Raw genomic sequence first — 19,065 nt, forward strand, 5'->3', positions numbered from 1 at the left:
AGGGGGAAGTGGGGAGCTGTTCCTCAATGGGTGCGAAGTTTCAGCTGCGCTAGCTGAGTAAGTTCTAGACATCTGCTGCACAGCATGGTGCCCACGGTTAACAGCAAGGGTTGAGCCTCTCCAAGTTTGTTAAAAGGATGGATCTCATGTTAGACATCCTTACCACAGAAAGGAGGGGGACACAGGGAAGCTCTCGGAGGCGCCGGACACATCTGTCACCTTGACTGCGGTGATGGTACCGTGGGCATTTACGTTAAATATGTACAGTTCTTTTGTGTGGTAATTATACCTCAATAAAGCTGTTTTTTAAAAAAAGGATGGGTCATGTGTTTACCTTTGATTATGATTAGAGCCAGCTAACCACTAAAATGGTGCCTTAAACATTCTGAAGCCTGAACTCTCCTAAGCCAGACATCATAGCCAGAGCTTTGGGGAGGACGCTGAGTGGACTGAATTCTCTTCAACCACTCTCTAAGCAAATGACCTCGGGTGACTCCCTGCGGTGCCTGAGCCACACTTGCTCTTCTTATCAGTGTGGTGCAATTCACAATGCCTGACCTACCCATCCAGGAGGAGGTTAAAGGTGAGAACGTGTGGAAGGCCTGTGAAAAGCAAACTCAGTGTCCTACTGTTTACACTTACAAGTTCCCGCTAGTGACAGTGCCATGTCTGATTCCATCAGAGGCACGGCTGGAAGAGGTAACGGTCTGTTCATCTCCACACCCACACACTAATTTACCAGACTTTGACGGGGGAGCTACAATGGCGCTTTGCTCACAGGGACGCGAGGTGAACTAAGTCTGCACGTTCCAGGAGCTCGTGGTCCGGGAGACGAAGGCTGACACACGATGTGATGGGTGTCTTAGAGGTACACACGTGGCCTGAGAGCACACAGAGGGACTCGCCAGCTCCGCCCGGGGGTGGGAAGTAGCGTTAAACTGGTTCTTGAAACAAAGTGAGTGGAACAGGGAGAAAATTGTAGGGACTTCAGGAGAGAAAAAATCGCCCAAGTGAGGCATGCGAGGAATGAACGATGTGCTGTGTTCAGAAAGGGACTGAAGAGAAAGTGACTTCCTTAGTGTGGCTGGACGAGGGGCAGCAGAGAGAGATGAGGCAGGAGGAGGGTCTGGAAAAGGAGGCTGATAATAAAATCAAATGTATTCTGTACCAAGTTGGGAAAAAGCCGGAAGATTTTAGAGAGGAAATAATCCCAAGGTACCACATAACTGTTTTATAATCTTGATTATGAATTACAGTAAAGACTAGGCTGCTATATCAGAGACCTCAAAACTCGGTGCTTCAATACGATCCAGGCTGGAGAGGCAGCTCTGCTGCATGAGGTCATACATGGATCCCTGTTCCCTCCGTCACAATGTTCTCCTGTCTCCCAGACATGGTCCTGGTCTCTGTGCTTGAAGTTGGGCCTCGAATGTGGCCTCCCTGCAGCCTTTGGAAAGGCTCCAAGTTTATAACAAACGTCTTGTAAGTAAGTGACATGGAAGCTGGACTCAATAATTCCACTCACATTCTACTGAGAAGAACGCACGTGTCACGCCTGTCCACAAGGAATGCTGGAAGACACAGGCTGCAAACTGTTTCTCTGTGGCCCAAGAATAGAGAAAGAACACATTTGGGGGACAGTAGTCTCCCACAACTTGCTTATTTGGGAGCCTTATCAATTCCCAGATTTAAATCTGCTCCTAGTATTTATCATTTATGTTGCTATGTTGGTCCTCTAACTGGCAGTTTGATTACTTAGTCTAAAAAGTGCTTTGGATAATCTAGGATTCACTCAGGCAAATCAAGAAAATATGAAACGGATCTGTGTTCAATGTTCAACCTAGTTCACAAATTAAAACAAATTTATTATTAGAAAAATATTGCAGTTCTGAATTATGTCTCTAATTCTGTAAGACTCTGATCTTCTAGTCTCCATATCACGGCCTTACAAGAGTTTGAAGTTTTCATTTGGGTCAACAAAGCAGAATTCCCGGAAGAGCCTACTACTTACAAGGCATAAAGCCAGCCTACGTGGAAACATGAGACTCTCAATGGGGTTGCCAACCCAGAGTCACCCTATTTGAAGTGGGGCTGAGGTCACTGGCATGCAAATTCGCCAAGTGGAAAGAGCCAACACAGAGTAAACACCTGCTATCCACGTGAGCTACTGTTATTGTTACTGGTATTATTTTTAAATTATTTAATACTGGTAGGTTTAAGGATATAGAAGTGGCAATTTGTGGGATAAAGAGATCCTCTTTCACTAATAATAGGTCTTATATACCTTGTTGGCGTTGGGACTATGGGGAGATTGTGGAAAAACTTCACTCTTCTACTGTCCTTGTTGACCAAAGTCCCTGAAAACTAATGTCAGTGGTGTCTGCCTTGCCTCCTTGCCTTTCCCCCCACCCTCCACTCCTCTGTCCCTCTCTCTCTTGCTCTTTCATTCCTGTTGTGCTACAGTCAGGACTTCTTTCTCTCACCTCTTCCTAACTGGTCTCTTTGCTTCCAATGCTAGAACGATCTTTCTAATTTGCAAATCTTACTTTGTATATCTTTTGGTTAAATACCTTTGATGTCTCCCCAGTCACTCAAGGAGGAGTTTAAAGGGCTCACGAGACTCTGCCGTCTTGCCTCAGCCTGCCTTTCTAACTTCATCTCCAGTTACTGTAACACAAGCTAATACTAGCTGGAGCGACCCCATTTTCTGGCCCATTGCATAGACGTGCATCAATGTGCTTTCTTGGACAGGAATGCCCTGCCCTCCCTTGTCCATCAGATAAATGCATACTTCTGGCCCAACACAAGTGTCATGTCCTCTTTTTGAGCCTTCTGTGACTCCATCTGCACATCCAGGCAAAACCAGTCATCCTATCATCTGCATTCCTGTTGCCCTTTACGTTCACCTAAGTTGGACAGAGCTCTCATCACACCACATTATTATCTATCTTTGTGTCTTGTCTCCCCCGTCGGACTGAGCTTCTTGCAGGTAGGAATCCTGTCTCATTCTCTGCATCCCCAGCTCTTAGTGCATTCAATCTGCCTAGGACATGGTACATACTCAACAGTAACAGATTAGTGTTATAGCTACGGTATGTTGAGCACACATAATGTACTAGGTAATTTATATACGTTATCTGAATATCTCCCACTTTCCAGATGAGGAATCGAAAGCTTACAGAGGTTAAATAATTTACCTGCAGTCACGCAGTAGGACCAACATTAATTCCTAAGTTGGATTCCAAAGCCTATAGTACGTTGTTGTTGACTAGATGTTGTTGACATATAAGAGGAATCTTGGGAGAGGGTGCTAACCTCCTGCATTAAGCTGGAGTCAGGGAACAATGGCCAACACACACAAAACTCACTATTACCACCCAGTGACCAGGCCGGGCTTGCTTAGCATCGGGGGCTATTCAGACCATGGCATCTACTGAGCAATACAAGTCGATACCTTGTGTGTGTTTCAAAGGCTCCTAGCTCTTGACAAACAGTCCTCCACTCTCACAATGGGTTGATGTCCTATTTGACAGGTGCTGTGTAACCCCCTCAAGGTCACAGAGCCTAGCATCAGCTGAACCAGGCCTAGAACGTTTTTGGTTACTTGAAATTCTTTTTTCTTTTTACTTAAGCCACTACACCCCATCAAGTGTATTTCTAGGGTGAAAGTAGTATGCCAAGGGGAAATGGATGCTCAGTGGAGGAGGCCAGGATTAACCGCCACAGACTTTCTAGAGCAAGACCATGTGTGAATCTGTAAGAGGCAGACCAGAAGAGCAATGCTTGTCTAATGGCAAGGGCAGCCCCAGGACCACACGGGCCAGGAATGCGGCAACAGTTAGCTGGTGGTGAAGTGCAAGTCTAAAGCCAAAAATGTGGTTCAGAATAAAACAGGAGGTTTCTCTAACCTCTAATTTAACTGTGCAAGGTCCTGTTATTAATTAATTAGGTACCTTCACCAAGGACAGTTAAGAAAATCAGATCACTGCCAGGTTACTCCTATTCCTCTTGACTTCTGATTGGATAATTTTTATCAAGCGAGCTAAGCACACATTTTCCTGTAACTCAGTAATTCAGCAGGACGTCCTAAGCCACTTAACTGACGCAAGGCAAACACATTAAAAAAACGCGCTAGCCTGGCGGTGATGCATTCCATTTAAAGGGACAGACACTCCCTCCCTTTAGGATTGCCCCCCCCCCACCTATGATAGCTAGTTTGTCGCTTAAAATAAACACATAAAAGGTTGACATTGAAATGTCCAATTACATAGTCATAAAGAATTTGGGTTAATGAGATAAGAATCGGTGAGATGAAGAAATGTTCCAACAATTAAAAAAACAAAAGCCCTTTTAAATGTGAAAACTCTTACAGCTCCTCTCCTGGGAGGATGGGAAGTGGAGGGGTGCGTTAAACTTTGTGGAACCCAGGCTTTGTAAGGATATCGACGAATTCGAGGCTTGGCAATTACATCAGGATTTCACTGCCTCTCTAGCTTTAAAGCAACAGCTTTATTCTTGAGGGAGCCCAGCTCGCCGTTCTGCGTTCAGTCACCTGCAGAGCACAACCAACGTCTTCCGTTCCGAACCTGGAGCAGAAGCTTTATTTCACAGCGAGTTCTCGGTGACATTCTGCGCTCTCTTGATTTAATGCACCAAAGAGAATCTTTAACTCTCGGTCTAACCAGTGCAAATAAAGGTTAGATCTCTCACTAACATCGTGAACTAGCCTAATAACTCACGAGAGGCTATGAAAAAGGTTCCGAGAAAGCAGGTGTGCAGACTCGATTAAACGTGCAAAACGCGCACAACCGCAGGCGAAGGTGCTCCGCCCTCGCATCTCCCGGCGCCGGCGGCGAGGTGCGGGGACGTCCGCGCCAGAGGCTGGACCCCGCGGGCTCCGCGAGCCGGGCCTGCTGACCCGGGGCCTGTCCTCCCAGGCGAGTCCCGGCCGGAGCCTGCGCGCGATGCCGGGGCTCCGATTGGCCGCGCGCCGGGAGGAGGGGTCTGGCGGGGAGAGGGGAGGAGGGGCGAAGAGGCCAGGCCTTTCCCGGCGCGTCCCGACCCCCTTCCGACCCCGTCCCGGCCCCTCCTTGCCCCTCCGTGCCCATCTCCACCCCGTCCCCGCCCCTCCCGACCCCCTCCAGGCCCATTTAGACCCGGTCCCCGCCCCTCTCTTCCCCTCCCGCCCCTCCAGACCCCCTCCCTGCCCCTTCCTGCCGATCTCGACCCCCTCCCGGCCCCTCCGGCCCCGCCACTGGCCGCCGCGCCTCGTGCGAGGTTTGGTGCAAATTGCAGCGACTGCGGAAATCACCGGGGGTTGGGGGGGAGAGGGGGCTGGAATCGATCGCAACTTCTGCAAAGTCTCGTGCGATCCAAACGCACGAGGCAAAACCGGAGGATCGGAGGAGCCGCGCCGGGCTTGGACCGCGTTCAAAGCGGAGAGAGACAGGGAGGGAGGCAGAGCGCGCCCTGCGATTGCAGAAGCCTCCTGATTTGGAGTAAAAAAAAAAAAAAAAAAAAAAAAAAAAAAAAATTCTCCAAGAAGCCTGCAATTGGCCAACAGCTTTTAAAAAAATCTCTTCCGGGTTTTCAACGGTTCCAAGTTTATTTAGATTTTTTTTTTAATGCAAAAAAAAGGGGACAGCAAATGAAGCAATTCGTCTGAACATTTTAAAGTTTCTCACGTACTCTTTACATTGCAATGGTACGTGGTACATCTTAAACTTTCTATTTCGCGTTTGTACGATATGTTTTATAAACAACAATAATGGTAGAATGATTTTGTTTAATGGCTAAGACTTTAAGGTTTCTCTAGCTTGCATATGCATTTAAGTGATTGCTGCGTAAATGTCTATTGTGATGGTTTTGTTTTAAAGACGTAGCTTTGTAGATGGCTTTTTTGCTATGTGCATCGCAGACCCGGTTTCCCTTTTTTTTTTTTCTCCGAGATTTGAAAAAATTGCTGAGCTTGACAGATTTTTTTTTCCTCCGGGCGCTTGCTCGGTTCCAGAAAGGGAAAAAAAAAATCCTGTGCGTGCTCTGTTCTGTAAAAAGACGTCCAGGCTCAGCAGTCAACCTAACCCGAAAAGAAATGTCTGGAGCCGGGGAATAATTGACGATTCGATCCTCTAATCAATGGGACAGCACGGGAGATTGACAAGAGCTGCACCCAATCACGAGGAAGCTCGGGTGTGCAGTGGCTCGCAGGAGCCAGGGGGCGGGCAGAGAGGCGCTGAAGTTCGCTGCGGCTCCGGAGGGATGGCGCGGTTCAAGCTGTCAAAGCGGCAGGCTCTTCCGGATTTAGCAAGCACAATAGGAAAGAGTTTTCGAGTTTAAGAAAAAAGAACGGATTGGGGGATTTTTGCATGAATCGTATGCCTTGTCTATTGCCTTTCGGAAAAAGTTAGAAAAATTCTGCTACAGAAATATTTAACTTTGCATTAATTGTTATTTTTAAATTCAGGGAAGTTGTTAACCGTGGTGGAAGGCGAGGTTCAACTTTTAAATATGTGTGGCTTAGAAACTTGCGTGCTCTGTGGGACTGTCGTCAGCTCTGGGGGGGATCTGTTGCATACTCAGCATTGCAAAACCTAGCTCTGATTGTCTTGGAAACTGGCTTTCAAGGGCTTTGAAGGGATGGTTCAGCCAAGCCTCTCTCTTCCAGAACTGTGAACAGCAGTTTTAAGGGAGAGAGACTGTTTCACAGGGGGACTGACAGCTGTTTTATACATTTGAAAGAAAGAGGGGGAGAATGCTTTTTCTTGACTTTTCTCGAATTTTGCTGTTTAAATATATGGTCAGTAGCAAATAGGATATTGGCTGGCCAAGTTCACATTTCTTCTTGTTGCCACAACAACCCCTGTGGAGGGTGCTGTGGAAGGTTGCTGACTCCATCGCTCGGCTGGAGTCTGCCCCTTGGACGAGTCTTTGACACCAGTGCAGTGGGAACCAACTGCAGTAGCTTGTCTTGGAGACAGTAACTGGCAGCCTCTGACTAAAATATATCCATCTCTTCCTTCTCTCTGAGCACTGTAGACACCTAATTCTGTTGGGAAATGAATGGAAAAATACTATGGGCTCTTTCCCATTTTGGGATTAAATTCCCATCCAGCTATTTCCTAAGGCTTTAGGCCTTCTGATCAAATCTGGTTTTGAAATTTGATGTAAGAGTCCACCTGCATGCTCAGTTCAGCAACATGACTCCATTTAGGAATATATGCATATAAGAAAAAATCTGTGCACAAATGATGAGTAGGTAAAAAAACTAGAGAAGAAAAATGGTGGGAAATGCTAGTGATAAAGTTAGTTTTGCTAAGAACTACAGCTAACAGTGTTGTCACTTATGAACCCCAATTTTATCTTCACTGCTTTGGGCATTAAAATCTAAGTCATATTAATAAGATCTTCCTGTTAAATAACCTCTGAAATGAGAGGTATTTGAGATGTACATATAAGTGAAACCTCATTGACATAATTTATATATCTAAGAGGATTTCACTGAAACTGGCAAGGTAACGTTTCTGCAAATAAAACACAGTAAATGCAAGGCTGGGCTCTGTGCCAGGAAGAATATGGATAGCAGAGAGCATGACAGGAGCCTCCTTACGCAGAGACAATCCCATTTCAAGGCAGCCTCCTAGCACTTGCAAAATAAATGATTGGAGCGGTTATTTCCAATAAGGGGTTTATCCTTCCTAACAACGGGTCATCTGTGTGATTGCAGTAAACTAGTTTTCTTACTTCACCTGTGTTTCCTACACTGGCGTCTCCTCTCCTCTCTTTCTTCTCTCCTCCCTCCATCCCTGCTTTCTCTCGAGTGTCTTAGCGTCTTTGTGAACTCTGGACAGGGATTTACTTTTGCAACTTGGGAAGAGGGGAGAGCGTTGGAAATGTTTTTTACCCCGAGACTGCCCTCTGAGGAACATCTGTTTCTTTGTGTGTGTGTTTAAATTTATGCCTGTTGGAGAGAAAGTTACCAGAAGCCTTTCTGTAACTGTAACTCTTCTACTGTATTTTTTCTCAGTCCTGTTTCCAAAGGCTGTAGCTGGAAACGTGCTTTGTGGAGTTTCCCCGCCTCCCTCCTCGGCGGGGAGGGCGCGGGAGCTGGCGCGGGTAGGGAGCACGGAGCGGATGTGAAGGGCTTTGGTGCTGAACTTGGAGCCAGCCCTTGCCTAGAGGGCGCAAACAATCGTCCCAGATCCAAAAGTCTTACGGAGGGCGCCAAAAGTTACTTAAGATAATATTGCTAACCGCAGAGAGCTGGAAATCGCGGGCACGTCCACAGCTGCAACAAAAGAAGTTTTTAAAGTAGAAATATCAGCATTAAATTACTTTTCCCCCATTTTTTTTAAAACCAGGGCGATTGCCAATCCTTTAAAAAAGAAAAAGTCTGTCTCTTTTTCTTGAGATTCACTTAAAAGTAAGAATCTCTGCTGTTTGGGGAAGAGGCAGATGTGAAGTCCATCTTTTAATACACCAAAAGAGAGATTTTAATCCGCTCTGGATGAGAGCTTCCCAGGAGGACACACTCGGAACAATAGCTTCTCGCTGTGCCTCAGTTCCATGTTGGGACCGTCAGCCAGAAACTTCTGTCGAGGAAACTTGGAGCGAGTTGAAGTTATAGATCCCAGCAAAGGTTTTCGTGGCCAGGGATGTTGTCTCTGCAGCTCGGCTGGGCTTTTAGGACATTTCTCCCCTCAACGGAAATCCAAGAGGAACCCAGGAAAAGCGGTTGTTTACTTTGGGACTCTCTCATTAAAGGTTTAAGTCATTATTTCTCCTCACCTCTTAATAAACAATCTGAGAGATGTCTAAGGATATTTAGAAGCCGGGTGTGGGAAAATGGTCCCTTGAGAATTCAGCAGGCATTATTTTAGCAATAAAGTAACTGGAGAACCAACATGAAATAACTTTAGACAGATGCAGAATATTTCAGAGTTTCATTTTGCTCTCTCCAGGAGCGAATCTCTTGCCCTTTCCTTTAAAAAGGGGGAGGGGGTCTGAATGAGTGGCCTTAACCCTCCCCTCACCCTCACCCGCGCCGTGGGCATTCCTACTGGAATTTCCCCCTTTCAGCTCTCTAGCTGTGCAGCCTCTGCCAAGGTGCAGGTTTCCGTCTCTGTGCCAGTGTCTTTCCTCTTGGAATTTAGAGCCGGATTCACAAATGCAGCAGGCTGCAAACTAGAGGGAGGAGAGGAGGAGGAAGATATGGGGGTTCGGAGGAAGGAGGTATACTTTTTTTCCCAGCAGGGAGGAGAGCCTAGAGAGAAAATATGAGGTTAAAAAAACTGGAAAAGCAGGCTTATTGGAAAGTTGCCAAACCCTAAAAACCACCCCTCTTTTCTGCCAAAACAATACTTTAGCAAACCTAAAATAATTGCAGGAAGCTCTTTTCCATTTCAAGAATTATTACCTGGGGGAGGGAAAAAGAGGGGGTTCTTAAAAGGCACCCTTCCAGAGGGGTCCCAGGAACAGGGACGGTAAGGACAGCCTGTGTCCAGTTCTGGGCACGTTTGTGGATCAGAATCTCTCCCTTTCCTAAGGGGACATCCCTCTCACATATTATTTTCTCCTACAAAGAAAAAGATGCCACAGCTAAAGCACTGCTGTTTCTGAACGTGGTGGAACTTTTTCTATGGCGTCTATGCTCAAACCCACTGGTTTCGCAGCTCTGGGGGGAGAACGCTCGTTAATCTCCGCCTCCCTTTCTGCAGACCTCCCCCCCCCCAATCCAGTGAATCTTCTGCGCGAACCCCCCCACCCCACACACACCCCTGCTTCTGAATGCCATAGAAGCTGCACAAAGTTTGCAGGATTTTGTGCATAATTACCTCTGCCGACGATCTATTCCCCTAGAAAGCTTCGTTGGAGAGATTACAATGCTTTGAGCCATACCGCATTTCAGAGGGGGAAAAAGTTACCTAGGAGGTCGGATTTTTTAGAAAGATTCGCATCCACGCCCGTTTGCCCCCGCCGCGTCCCCTCTCTCCACGCCCCCGCGGTGGGCCGGGCAGCGGGCACCTGGCGGGGCCGCCGGCCGCGTCCGCGGAGGTCTGCGGCGCGTGGGGGAGGGCCGGGAAAGTAGTTTTGTTTGCTCAAGCACATCCTGTGCGGCCTCCGCTGCCCGGAGCACAGCCTGCAGCCGCGCCGCGCCGCGCTCCCCGGTCCTGCGGGGCGGGCGGGGGCCGGGAGGAGGGGGCGCGGAGCGGAGCGGGGCGCGGAGAGGAGCGGAGAGGAGAGGAGAGGGGGAGAGGCGAGAGGAGAGGGGGCGAGGAGAGAGCAGCGGAGAGGGGAGAAGAGGAGAGAGGAGAGGGGAGAAGAGGAGCGCGGAGCGGAGAGGGGCGACCCCGGGAGAGGGGCGGGCGAGCGCGCGCGGGCCGGGAGAGGGGCCGGGGCCGCCCGCCGCAGCCCCCCCGCGCCGCAGCCTCCCCCCCAGCCGTGCGGAGCGGAGCGGAGCGGCCGGCGAGGCCGCGGCGGCGGGCAGGCGGCGGGCGGCGCTGCGCCTTTAACGCCCGGCCGCGGACATGCCCAGCGCCGAGTAGGCTCGGGCGGGGTTAAAGTTCGGCGCGTGGCGCGGCGCAGGGCGGCCGCGGAGCCTGCGATGTGAGCGCGGAGCCGGCGTCCCGCACCCGCTCGCCGGCGGGCCGCGCTCGGAGCGATGTACTCCCCGCTCTGCCTCACGCAGGTAGGCGGCACCGGGGCTGCGGGCGGGCCGGGCGGCACTGGGGGCGGCGGGCGGGCGGCCGGGGGGCTGCGGCCGGGCGGCACTGGGGGCGGCCGGGGGGCTGCGGCCGGGCGGCACTGGGGGCTGCGGCCGGCCGGCCCCGGGGGGCGCGCGGCGGGCGGCGCGCGGGGCTGCGCCGTTCCGGGCCCCCGCGTGCGCGCGTGTGCGGGGCCGCGGCGGCGGAAAGTAACTTTGTTTCCACGCGGGTGCCTCCCGCCGGCGCAGGGCGAGCGGCGCCCCGGGGACCGCGCTCCGGACCGGCTCGGGCGCCCCGCACGCGCAGGCCGGACGCCGCGCGGCCGCCGGCGAGGGGACCCGCGCCCGGGGCGGGAGGGAGCTCGGCCCGCCGCCCCGGACTCTCGCTCGGCTCCGGTGCGCGGGGACGCGGGGTCGGCGGAGCGGGCTGCGTGGACGCGCGCCCCCCGGGAGCCCGCGTCCCCGCCGCCGCGTCCGGGAAAGTTGGGGTTGGCCGAGCCACTGCGCAGGAGGCCGCTCGGCGGCGTGGGGCTCGGTCCCGCCGGGCGCTCCCTTCCCATCGCTCCGCGGCTGCTCCACCCCGGGCGAATGACTGCAACTTCAGGGCTCCAAATCTGGGCCCTTTGGAGTGTATGATTTATTTCTTTTGACTGAAAGGCATGAAGTCAAAGTGATTTTGCGCTGGAAAAAAAAAAAAAAAAAAAAGGAGAAAGTGCGAGCCTTCGTACTGTTTGGGTAGGTTACGAGGATCTGACTATTAATCACTGCACGAAGTTGTCTGCTTCATGCAAAGTGTTTGTTTACGAGTCCCGGAAAAACCTGCCGCCACCGCCTGCCCTCCTGTAGCAGGAGACAACGGTTTAACCCGAATACGTTCTGCAAGGCTAAAAAGTATCAATAGTTTCTCTCTCTTCTCTAGATTCTGGATTTATTTCCCACATGACATCCCTTCTTGTTGCAGTATCTAACAGTAATAATACCGGCTGTTTGATCTCAGAAGGCTCTTAAATGCATCTTTTATGCTGAAATGGTCTGTTTGGGATTTAGGCCTAACATTAATAATGGATAGCAGTTGCTTTTAGTTATGGTAAAAGTTTTTTATTTTTCCCTAACAAACTTCCAAAGTTGCTAATTTAGTAACTTGTGGAAGTTTGGACTGAAACTTTTCCAACCACTGCTGGCAAGGCTCACAATTGCATATGGATAAGATGCAAAGTGTAAGAGATAATTTGAATGAGTTACCAGTACAGTGAAAATGCTGGGATCCAAGGGCTGAAGTTCTAGCTGGCAGGAGTTTGCAACACGGAGAACTTGGGGATAACACCAGTGTGCTGCAGTAGTGGGAAAGGACCCTCACACAGATGCCCTACCGTCTTCTCAAATGGACTGTCTAAGAGGAGTTCATGTTTTCGGATGGTGCACATGTGAGGGTAATGCCTGTGCATCCATGCAGGCCCAGAGCACAGTCAGGTGTGTGAGAAGGTTGCATTCTCTTGGATCATGAGCTATTATCACATTAACAAAGTTGGATTACAAAAAAATTTGGCAGTGTGATTGATACATTCACTAGGCCTTCTTCTGGAAACACCACTGAGAGAATCGCTTACTTAGTCTAACAGTTTGTGAAGAAAATTTACACTAAATAGTGAATGAAGGCCATATATTTTATGAGTTCTTTTAGAAATTGATTTACAATTTATTTAACTTGCTGGAATATTTATAAAGCTTTAGAGATGGTTTTAAAAAGAAAAACTTAGGTGGTTTATTGGTTATTAAAGAAAAATCCAGTAGGCACAGTGATGAAAGTGCTCTAAATGAGAGAGTACATGCCAGATACGTGGATGTAATTTTTAAAAGCTTTATCAGGAAAATGCCAGACATCTTGTTTTAATCCATGTAGGCATATCGTAACCAAATCGGGTACCTGGCCCTAGAATGATAACCCAGTAGGAATTTATAGGTGAACCTTTAAAAGAAGTTGTCCCAGAAATAATCAGCATTCAGTGGTTCTTAAACTTGGACAACTTAGAAACAGATGACTGTGTAAGATGCTGATTCAGAGTCGTACGGCGTCTGAAACAGGTTTTCAGGTTTGTTTTTACCGGTGGCCTATAACTTTCTCACCGAGTGCATATGTAAAATAGTCTTTGTTTTCTCTGGAATATTTTGAAATATTACGTAGCTTATGGAGAGATGTGCAGCCACATGATTTATAAGGGCATACTGTTTTTTTAAACTAATTTATGCTGTGCCTGGACATTTCCTACAAGTTAGTGATTTTTTTAGTTTGAGGTTCTGGAATATTTCTAATTGTGAGTTGATAAAGGTAAGTAGCACTTTAGTTGTACGTGTGAGTAAAGTTGTACAAAAGAGTGTGCACTTTTATTGGCACATTCTTGAAACCTTTGGGGAGTAATAAGTTGTAAATACTTTTGATGCAAAACTGGGGGCTTCGATTATTCTCAATGATTAGTTGACACAGTTGGCCTCATTTAAGGATTTTTATGATGAGATATGTGGACGTTTGGCTGTCAGGTAAACAAAACCCTCGTGAACACGAATGAACGCAGTTTGCAGTTCCGTGAGAGGCATGTCGGGAGTGTCTTCGAACACTTAAATACCATATTAGAATGTTTATTTAAAATGTTTGTTATCTTTAATAAAGCTTTTTAATAAGATAACATTTTCACATAAATATGAATTGTTTGGAGCTAAGTTATTCTTTGCCTTATAAAGTGGGGCTGAGACTTTAAAATGAAATCTTCCTTTTGGTGAAAGCCCACTTTGTGGTTAAGGTAGACTCCGGGAGTTCTTTGCATAATACCACACAGCTTCGGTCCCTAGCATGCCCTGTGTGTATAAGAAAATCAGTCAAATGCGAAGGACTGTTTCAAACTCCGAATTTATGTATTTTAGAGCATTTCAAAGATGAGCTCAGAATTTAGTAATGTTTAAATGCTTTGTGGTTTGGCGTATACCTTATTAGATAAATTGTGCCTTAAAAAATGCCCCCCTCCCATTTCTCTCCCCTGAAGTATGGCAATAAGAAAGATTCTCAAACATCAGAAATTTTAAAATGCTAATGCTTTGTGGTAAAGAATAGTATAATTCTTGTATTTTTCTCTCTTCTCTCTCCACTTAAAGAATGCACACATTATAAAAGCTGATTTCTTCTCTTTTGGATTCTTTTATTGAAAAAGAGCAGTTTTCAAGCTAAACTTGAATTGCAGAGCCTGAAATTTGTTCAGAGAGGAAAAAAATAAATGTCAGTTATTGAAATGATTTATTATATAGTATATTACCATATACTTACTTTTAAAAAACCAGTCCTATGTAGGTGTTTAGATGATTGATTATAATTTATAATCTTTTAACAGACTTGATTGTTAAAATATTTTACCAATTTTAACCACTCAGTTTACATTTGAAAATTTAAAAATTTAGTGATTGCTTTAATAGTAATAATATTTTGGACATTACAGTTACTTGTGCCTCCAAAGTATAAATTTAGATGGATATTACAAACTGAAAAAGAATGCATTTTATAATATTTGTCCTATACTCTTTTGAAAAGGATCATCAAATATCTCTTTGGTTTTCTTATCCTCATTTATTTGAAAGTAAGTAATTTATCTTTTAAGAGGGTTGTGTGGTGGAGAGAAGTTATGTAAGACCAGTGTGGTCTGGTTCATCAGAAGTTAGATGTAATCAGAGAGCTTTATGAAGGCTACTGCTTAATTTTTTAAAAATTTTATATTTCTTCAGAAAATGTCAAGTAAAGGAATCAAACGTTTTCGAAAATCAGTAAGAAAAATTTAAATGTTTTAAATTCAATTTTATTTTAAAATTACTTGAATTTTGAGAGGAAACTGTGAGGATTTTCCTGGAGTCCTGTAAACATTTAATATGCCATGTTCTCTGTTTCCCTGTGAGAAAAAGTCTGAAATATTATTTCCCCAAATTAAATACTGATTCTCTTTTTCAGGGGTCATTATTACTGAAGGCATTTCACAATCATATCAGTAAATTAAATGTATTTAGTTGCAAGAGTGTTGTCACGATGACGCATTCTGTTTACTATCTGGCATGCACGCTTTTCTTTGTTTTTTCCTTTTTGTTTCATTCCCATAGTATCTGCAACTATGTCTTGGACATAGATCTTTTATTTTAGTCTGATGAATATCAAATTCATCTCTTCTTTTGTATAGGGAGCTGCCAATTCTTCTAAGTTTTTGACTCAAAAAAATTATGTGCAGCTGTAATACTTAAAAAGGCATTAAGATGCTACCAGAATGAGCGAGGAGCTGCCCAGAGTCTCCATGCAATATTTTTAGAGGGAAAGTCTTTGTTTTCATTGATCGCAGAGTGGTTTTCGCTCCTGGACTTCCATAAACACTGACTGGCATCTGCATGTTTAGGGTTTGCCAATCTGGCGGGCGAGCCTGGCCGCCCCACGAGGAGTGAGGTCAAGGCTGGAGCAGAGTTACATGTGCCTTCCTTGAAATAGGGTTAAGATTATATGTTGTCATAAGTATTTCAGTAAACTTCACTTGCTGTCTGAAGGATTCGGGACCTCAGCCCGACAATAGAACCTGGTACACTTCGGTGAACGTATCAAAACATTTTTAAATGTTTAGCAATTTTCTTCTTTGAGATTGTGAGAAATGATACCGACAGTTTTCTTTTTTCCCTCGGGGGCTTCCCAGAGGGATCCTCTGTATGATTTTGGGAATGTAGTGCTTGAATCGAATTTCAGGTGAAATAAGGATTTTTTTTTTAAGGTGACCATCTGAAGAGAAGTTGTTTCCTTTGTTTTCGTTGTAGTTATATTTTTATCTGTGTTCCTCTCCCAGGATGAGTTCCATCCTTTCATCGAAGCTCTTCTGCCCCACGTCCGAGCCTTCGCCTACACGTGGTTCAACCTGCAGGCCCGAAAACGAAAATACTTCAAAAAACATGAAAAGCGTATGTCAAAAGAAGAAGAGAGAGCCGTGAAGGACGAGCTGCTGAGCGAAAAGCCTGAGGTCAAGCAGAAGTGGGCGTCTCGACTCCTGGCCAAGTTACGGAAGGACATCCGACCCGAGTACCGGGAGGACTTTGTTCTCACGGTCACGGGGAAGAAGCCCGCGTGCTGCGTGCTCTCCAACCCCGACCAGAAGGGCAAGATGCGGCGCATCGACTGTCTGCGCCAGGCAGACAAAGTCTGGAGGTTGGACCTTGTCATGGTGATTTTATTTAAAGGTATCCCGCTCGAAAGTACTGATGGGGAGCGCCTGGTCAAGTCGGCCCAGTGCTCCAACCCGGGGCTCTGCGTCCAGCCGCACCACATAGGGGTGTCTGTGAAGGAGCTCGACTTGTACTTGGCGTACTTTGTGCACGCGGCAGGTAAGTGTGGTGAGAAGTCGCTCCTCTCGCTTGGCTGGGTCTCTTTCCTGGTGACCTCTGCGTGTGCCGGACCTTCCCTGAGCTCCCGAAGTCGCAGGCGGTGTCCATCCAGATGGCGTGGTTCCCCAGGCGGACCGTCGGAACAGCCAGCAGCCCCGGGCCTGAGCCCCTCTTCCGGGTGGAGAGGTGCAGCCGTGAGGGGATTCTCACTCAGCTCAGGTCTTTGGCAATGGTGTTATGGAAGGCGTTGGTAGTCAGTCCTGTGACACGTTGAAATCACGTTTTGACGATGGGTGAGAAGCCTCGTGAAAACCTGATAGGACAGAGTGGGCCCTAACGGCATGTGGCCGGATTAGAACGCACTGAGTCTCTGTAGTCGCTTTCTTCTGGGAGTATTTTTAACCCACGGGACCCTCTTGAACCCCTGCTAATTAAGAAGAGGTTGGACATAGGGTGACTGTCAAGTTGCTGGTCGTTTATGAAGGAAAAGAGGCATTATACGCAAACTCAGAGGCTGTTTATTTAGGGCTTAGTGTTCTGAGAGAGCTGAGGAGAGAACGGACCAGCTCTAAGTAGTGATGGAGAGGTTAATCTTCAGTCACCAGCCTGTGCAGTGCATGCGTGCATTGAGAAATCGATAGTGATAATTGATGCAGTGAGTTGCTTTGATTCGAGTTAGGCTTCTTGACTGTCCAGGGCTGCTCTCGAGCCCTGTTGTACCTGTACAAGTGAGTGGCGGAGGATGAACTGTGGAGGGCTGGATGCAGGGATGCATTGCTACTTTGTTCCTTTCGTCTTTTAGACAAAAGGCTCATTGTGTTCTGTTGGAAGCTCAGGCCCTGTGTAACTTGTTGACTTTTTATACCTACATCTCGGTATCGGTCTTGCTAGATTACCTGCATGGCAGTTACTTGAAGCAGATGGAAGAAGGAGGGTTGTGGAATCCTACCAGTAGGTTGTTCTGGGGCTCCTATATTTGTGTATCTTTTCACAAAGGAGAGAGATGTTACCTGTAAAATCAACACTGCACTGTTTTGCAAAACATTGTTAATTCTAAAAATGTGATCTATTTTTTAAAGAAGTCAGCTGACAAGCTAGCCTCTATTATTTTTCTCAGTATATCTTTTAGAAAGAGAACTTTTGTTATCCATCTGTCCTTACATAAGAAACTGGAGAAATTAACTTTGCAGGCATGTCACATCGACGTGCATTCTCTTGGCAGGGGATCCACGAGTATTTTAGAGGATGTACTCTGTAAGTTTTTCAAATATTTGGGTTTCTGAAAACATATCCTTAATTATAAGAAGTGCCTGTTGCTTCAGCCGGTTCTGGGTCTTGAGAATGAAAATGCAGCACCTCTCAAATGACCTCTAAACAGGAACAAGCAGCCTTGTCTTAACCCCTTCAGCCTCTTGTTGTACTTTTTTCATCTATTGTGAAAGCAAAGTTAAATTTTTAAAAATTTATTTGCATACATAAGTGGAGATTCTGATAGGGAAACAAGATGCAAAAAATGTATGGGTGTTATAAGTGCTTTCAGGGAGCACTCATTAAAATCTTGTGTTTAATGTTCTCGAGATTTAGAAAAGTAAATTTATGAATTACAGTAAGTGTTCTAATTCACACCCTAGAAAATGGAGGGTGCCCACAGGTGGGGCAGTCGAGGTGCCTGCTTCCTTGCATGGTGACAGCAAAGGGAAACACCTCTTAGGTTTTTGTGAGGTGGGCGGTGCCCATGGCGTCTTAGCGGAGAGCATCTCCCTCGGCCAAGGAGGTGCAGCCTTCCAGCTGCTGCCGTTACAGGGGTCCCTGCTGATTGTTGAGGTCTGTCACTGTGCTATTGTTCCAGATCCTTGAATGCACACACTTCTGCTGGTTTCAGATCCTGGCGGGTTATGTGGGTAAAATGACACGTACGAGGTTGCTCAGGGTGGTTAGCATCCTTATCGCTCAGACAGGGTCTGTTGACAGCGGCGTGGCTCAGACCACCTTCCCTTGTGGTTCTCCTGAGTGTCCCAGAATCCCCTGCCAGGCCTGGACACCGGCCAGGTGTCAGGCCATTGGCTATCAGGAGCCAGCGCCGCCGCCATGGCTGCTCCTCTGTGTGCGCAGCGGGACGACTGCAAAAGAAAATATTAAGGGCCTTTTGTCTGACAATATTTCACATTAGATTTCAGAGATTTAGAGACCTGTTATTTGTGGAAGGGGAAGTGCCAATACAAATAGGAGGTGCATGGGTCAGCTTGCACACGATGATTCGACAAGCATCTGTTCTAACACTGAAGATGTGCAAACACTAAACGATGTTTTCACCTTAAAAGTTCTGAGAACTTGCCAGTCTTGGCAGGAGGCAGAGACTCTGAAATGTGGTTCCAGAAACGTGCCAAACCATCGTGGCCATTGCACCTTTCATGTGTTTTTACCCCCGTCTTTTTTTTTTTTTTTTAAATGTTGTACTTTTTTTTTCAAAATGCCATTTTTTCCCCTAGATGGCCACAAAAATGAGATCTTTTTTCCCTTCTAAAGATGTGTACAATAACACTTCCTTGTGGCTTGGCCTCATCCTTGGTGGGAAGTCGATGCCTTGGAGGGAGCACACGCAGATCCTAGAAGCTGATGCAGAATCAGTCCCCTTTGAAAATCACAGGTGGTTTTTTCTGAGACTTATTGAGATGCTAAAATGCAGCACATAAACTGCATTCCAATTTTTTTCTCTAAATCCAGTGGCATTAGAACTGTGTGAATTTTGTGGCTGATAAACAAATGTAATGAAGTCAGAGTGATTCCATAAGCCTGAGAATGTCATCTCGTTAAAAGTATGAAAGAGTAAAACCATGTTTTGCCCTCAGTCTGGTCTCTGTTTGAGCCATCCTCCCCATGGATCACATGACCTCTTGGAGATATTACGGTTTGTGGCACACAGCTTTCTTCGTGGGCGTGTAACAGTAAAGCTAATTTATGGCTGGTCTTTACCAGATGAT

The 19,065-nt window shown here is 46.9% G+C and overlaps 1 protein-coding gene across 11 annotated transcripts in view; it reads left to right on the top strand.

Annotated features, from left to right (window-relative positions):
* The first annotated feature begins 5,011 nt into the window (after positions 1-5,011).
* Positions 5,012-19,065, top strand: part of NFIA (nuclear factor I A) — a 348,179-nt gene continuing 334,125 nt past the window's right edge. For 7 of the 11 annotated variants that reach the window (XM_070486373.1, XM_044749357.2, XM_070486379.1 and 4 more), the window contains exons 1-2: positions 10,428-10,684; positions 15,553-16,084. In XM_070486373.1, the coding sequence (XP_070342474.1) occupies positions 10,658-10,684; positions 15,553-16,084 (559 nt within the window). In that variant the 5' untranslated portion in view covers positions 10,428-10,657. Of the gene's footprint in view, positions 5,705-10,427; positions 10,685-15,552; positions 16,085-19,065 lie in introns of those variants that run through there. The other 4 variants (XM_070486374.1, XM_070486375.1, XM_070486380.1 and 1 more) reach the window with 1 other exon arrangement.

This window comes from Equus asinus, chromosome 16 (genome assembly GCF_041296235.1).
Source record: "Equus asinus isolate D_3611 breed Donkey chromosome 16, EquAss-T2T_v2, whole genome shotgun sequence".
Lineage (NCBI taxonomy): Eukaryota > Metazoa > Chordata > Mammalia > Perissodactyla > Equidae > Equus > Equus asinus.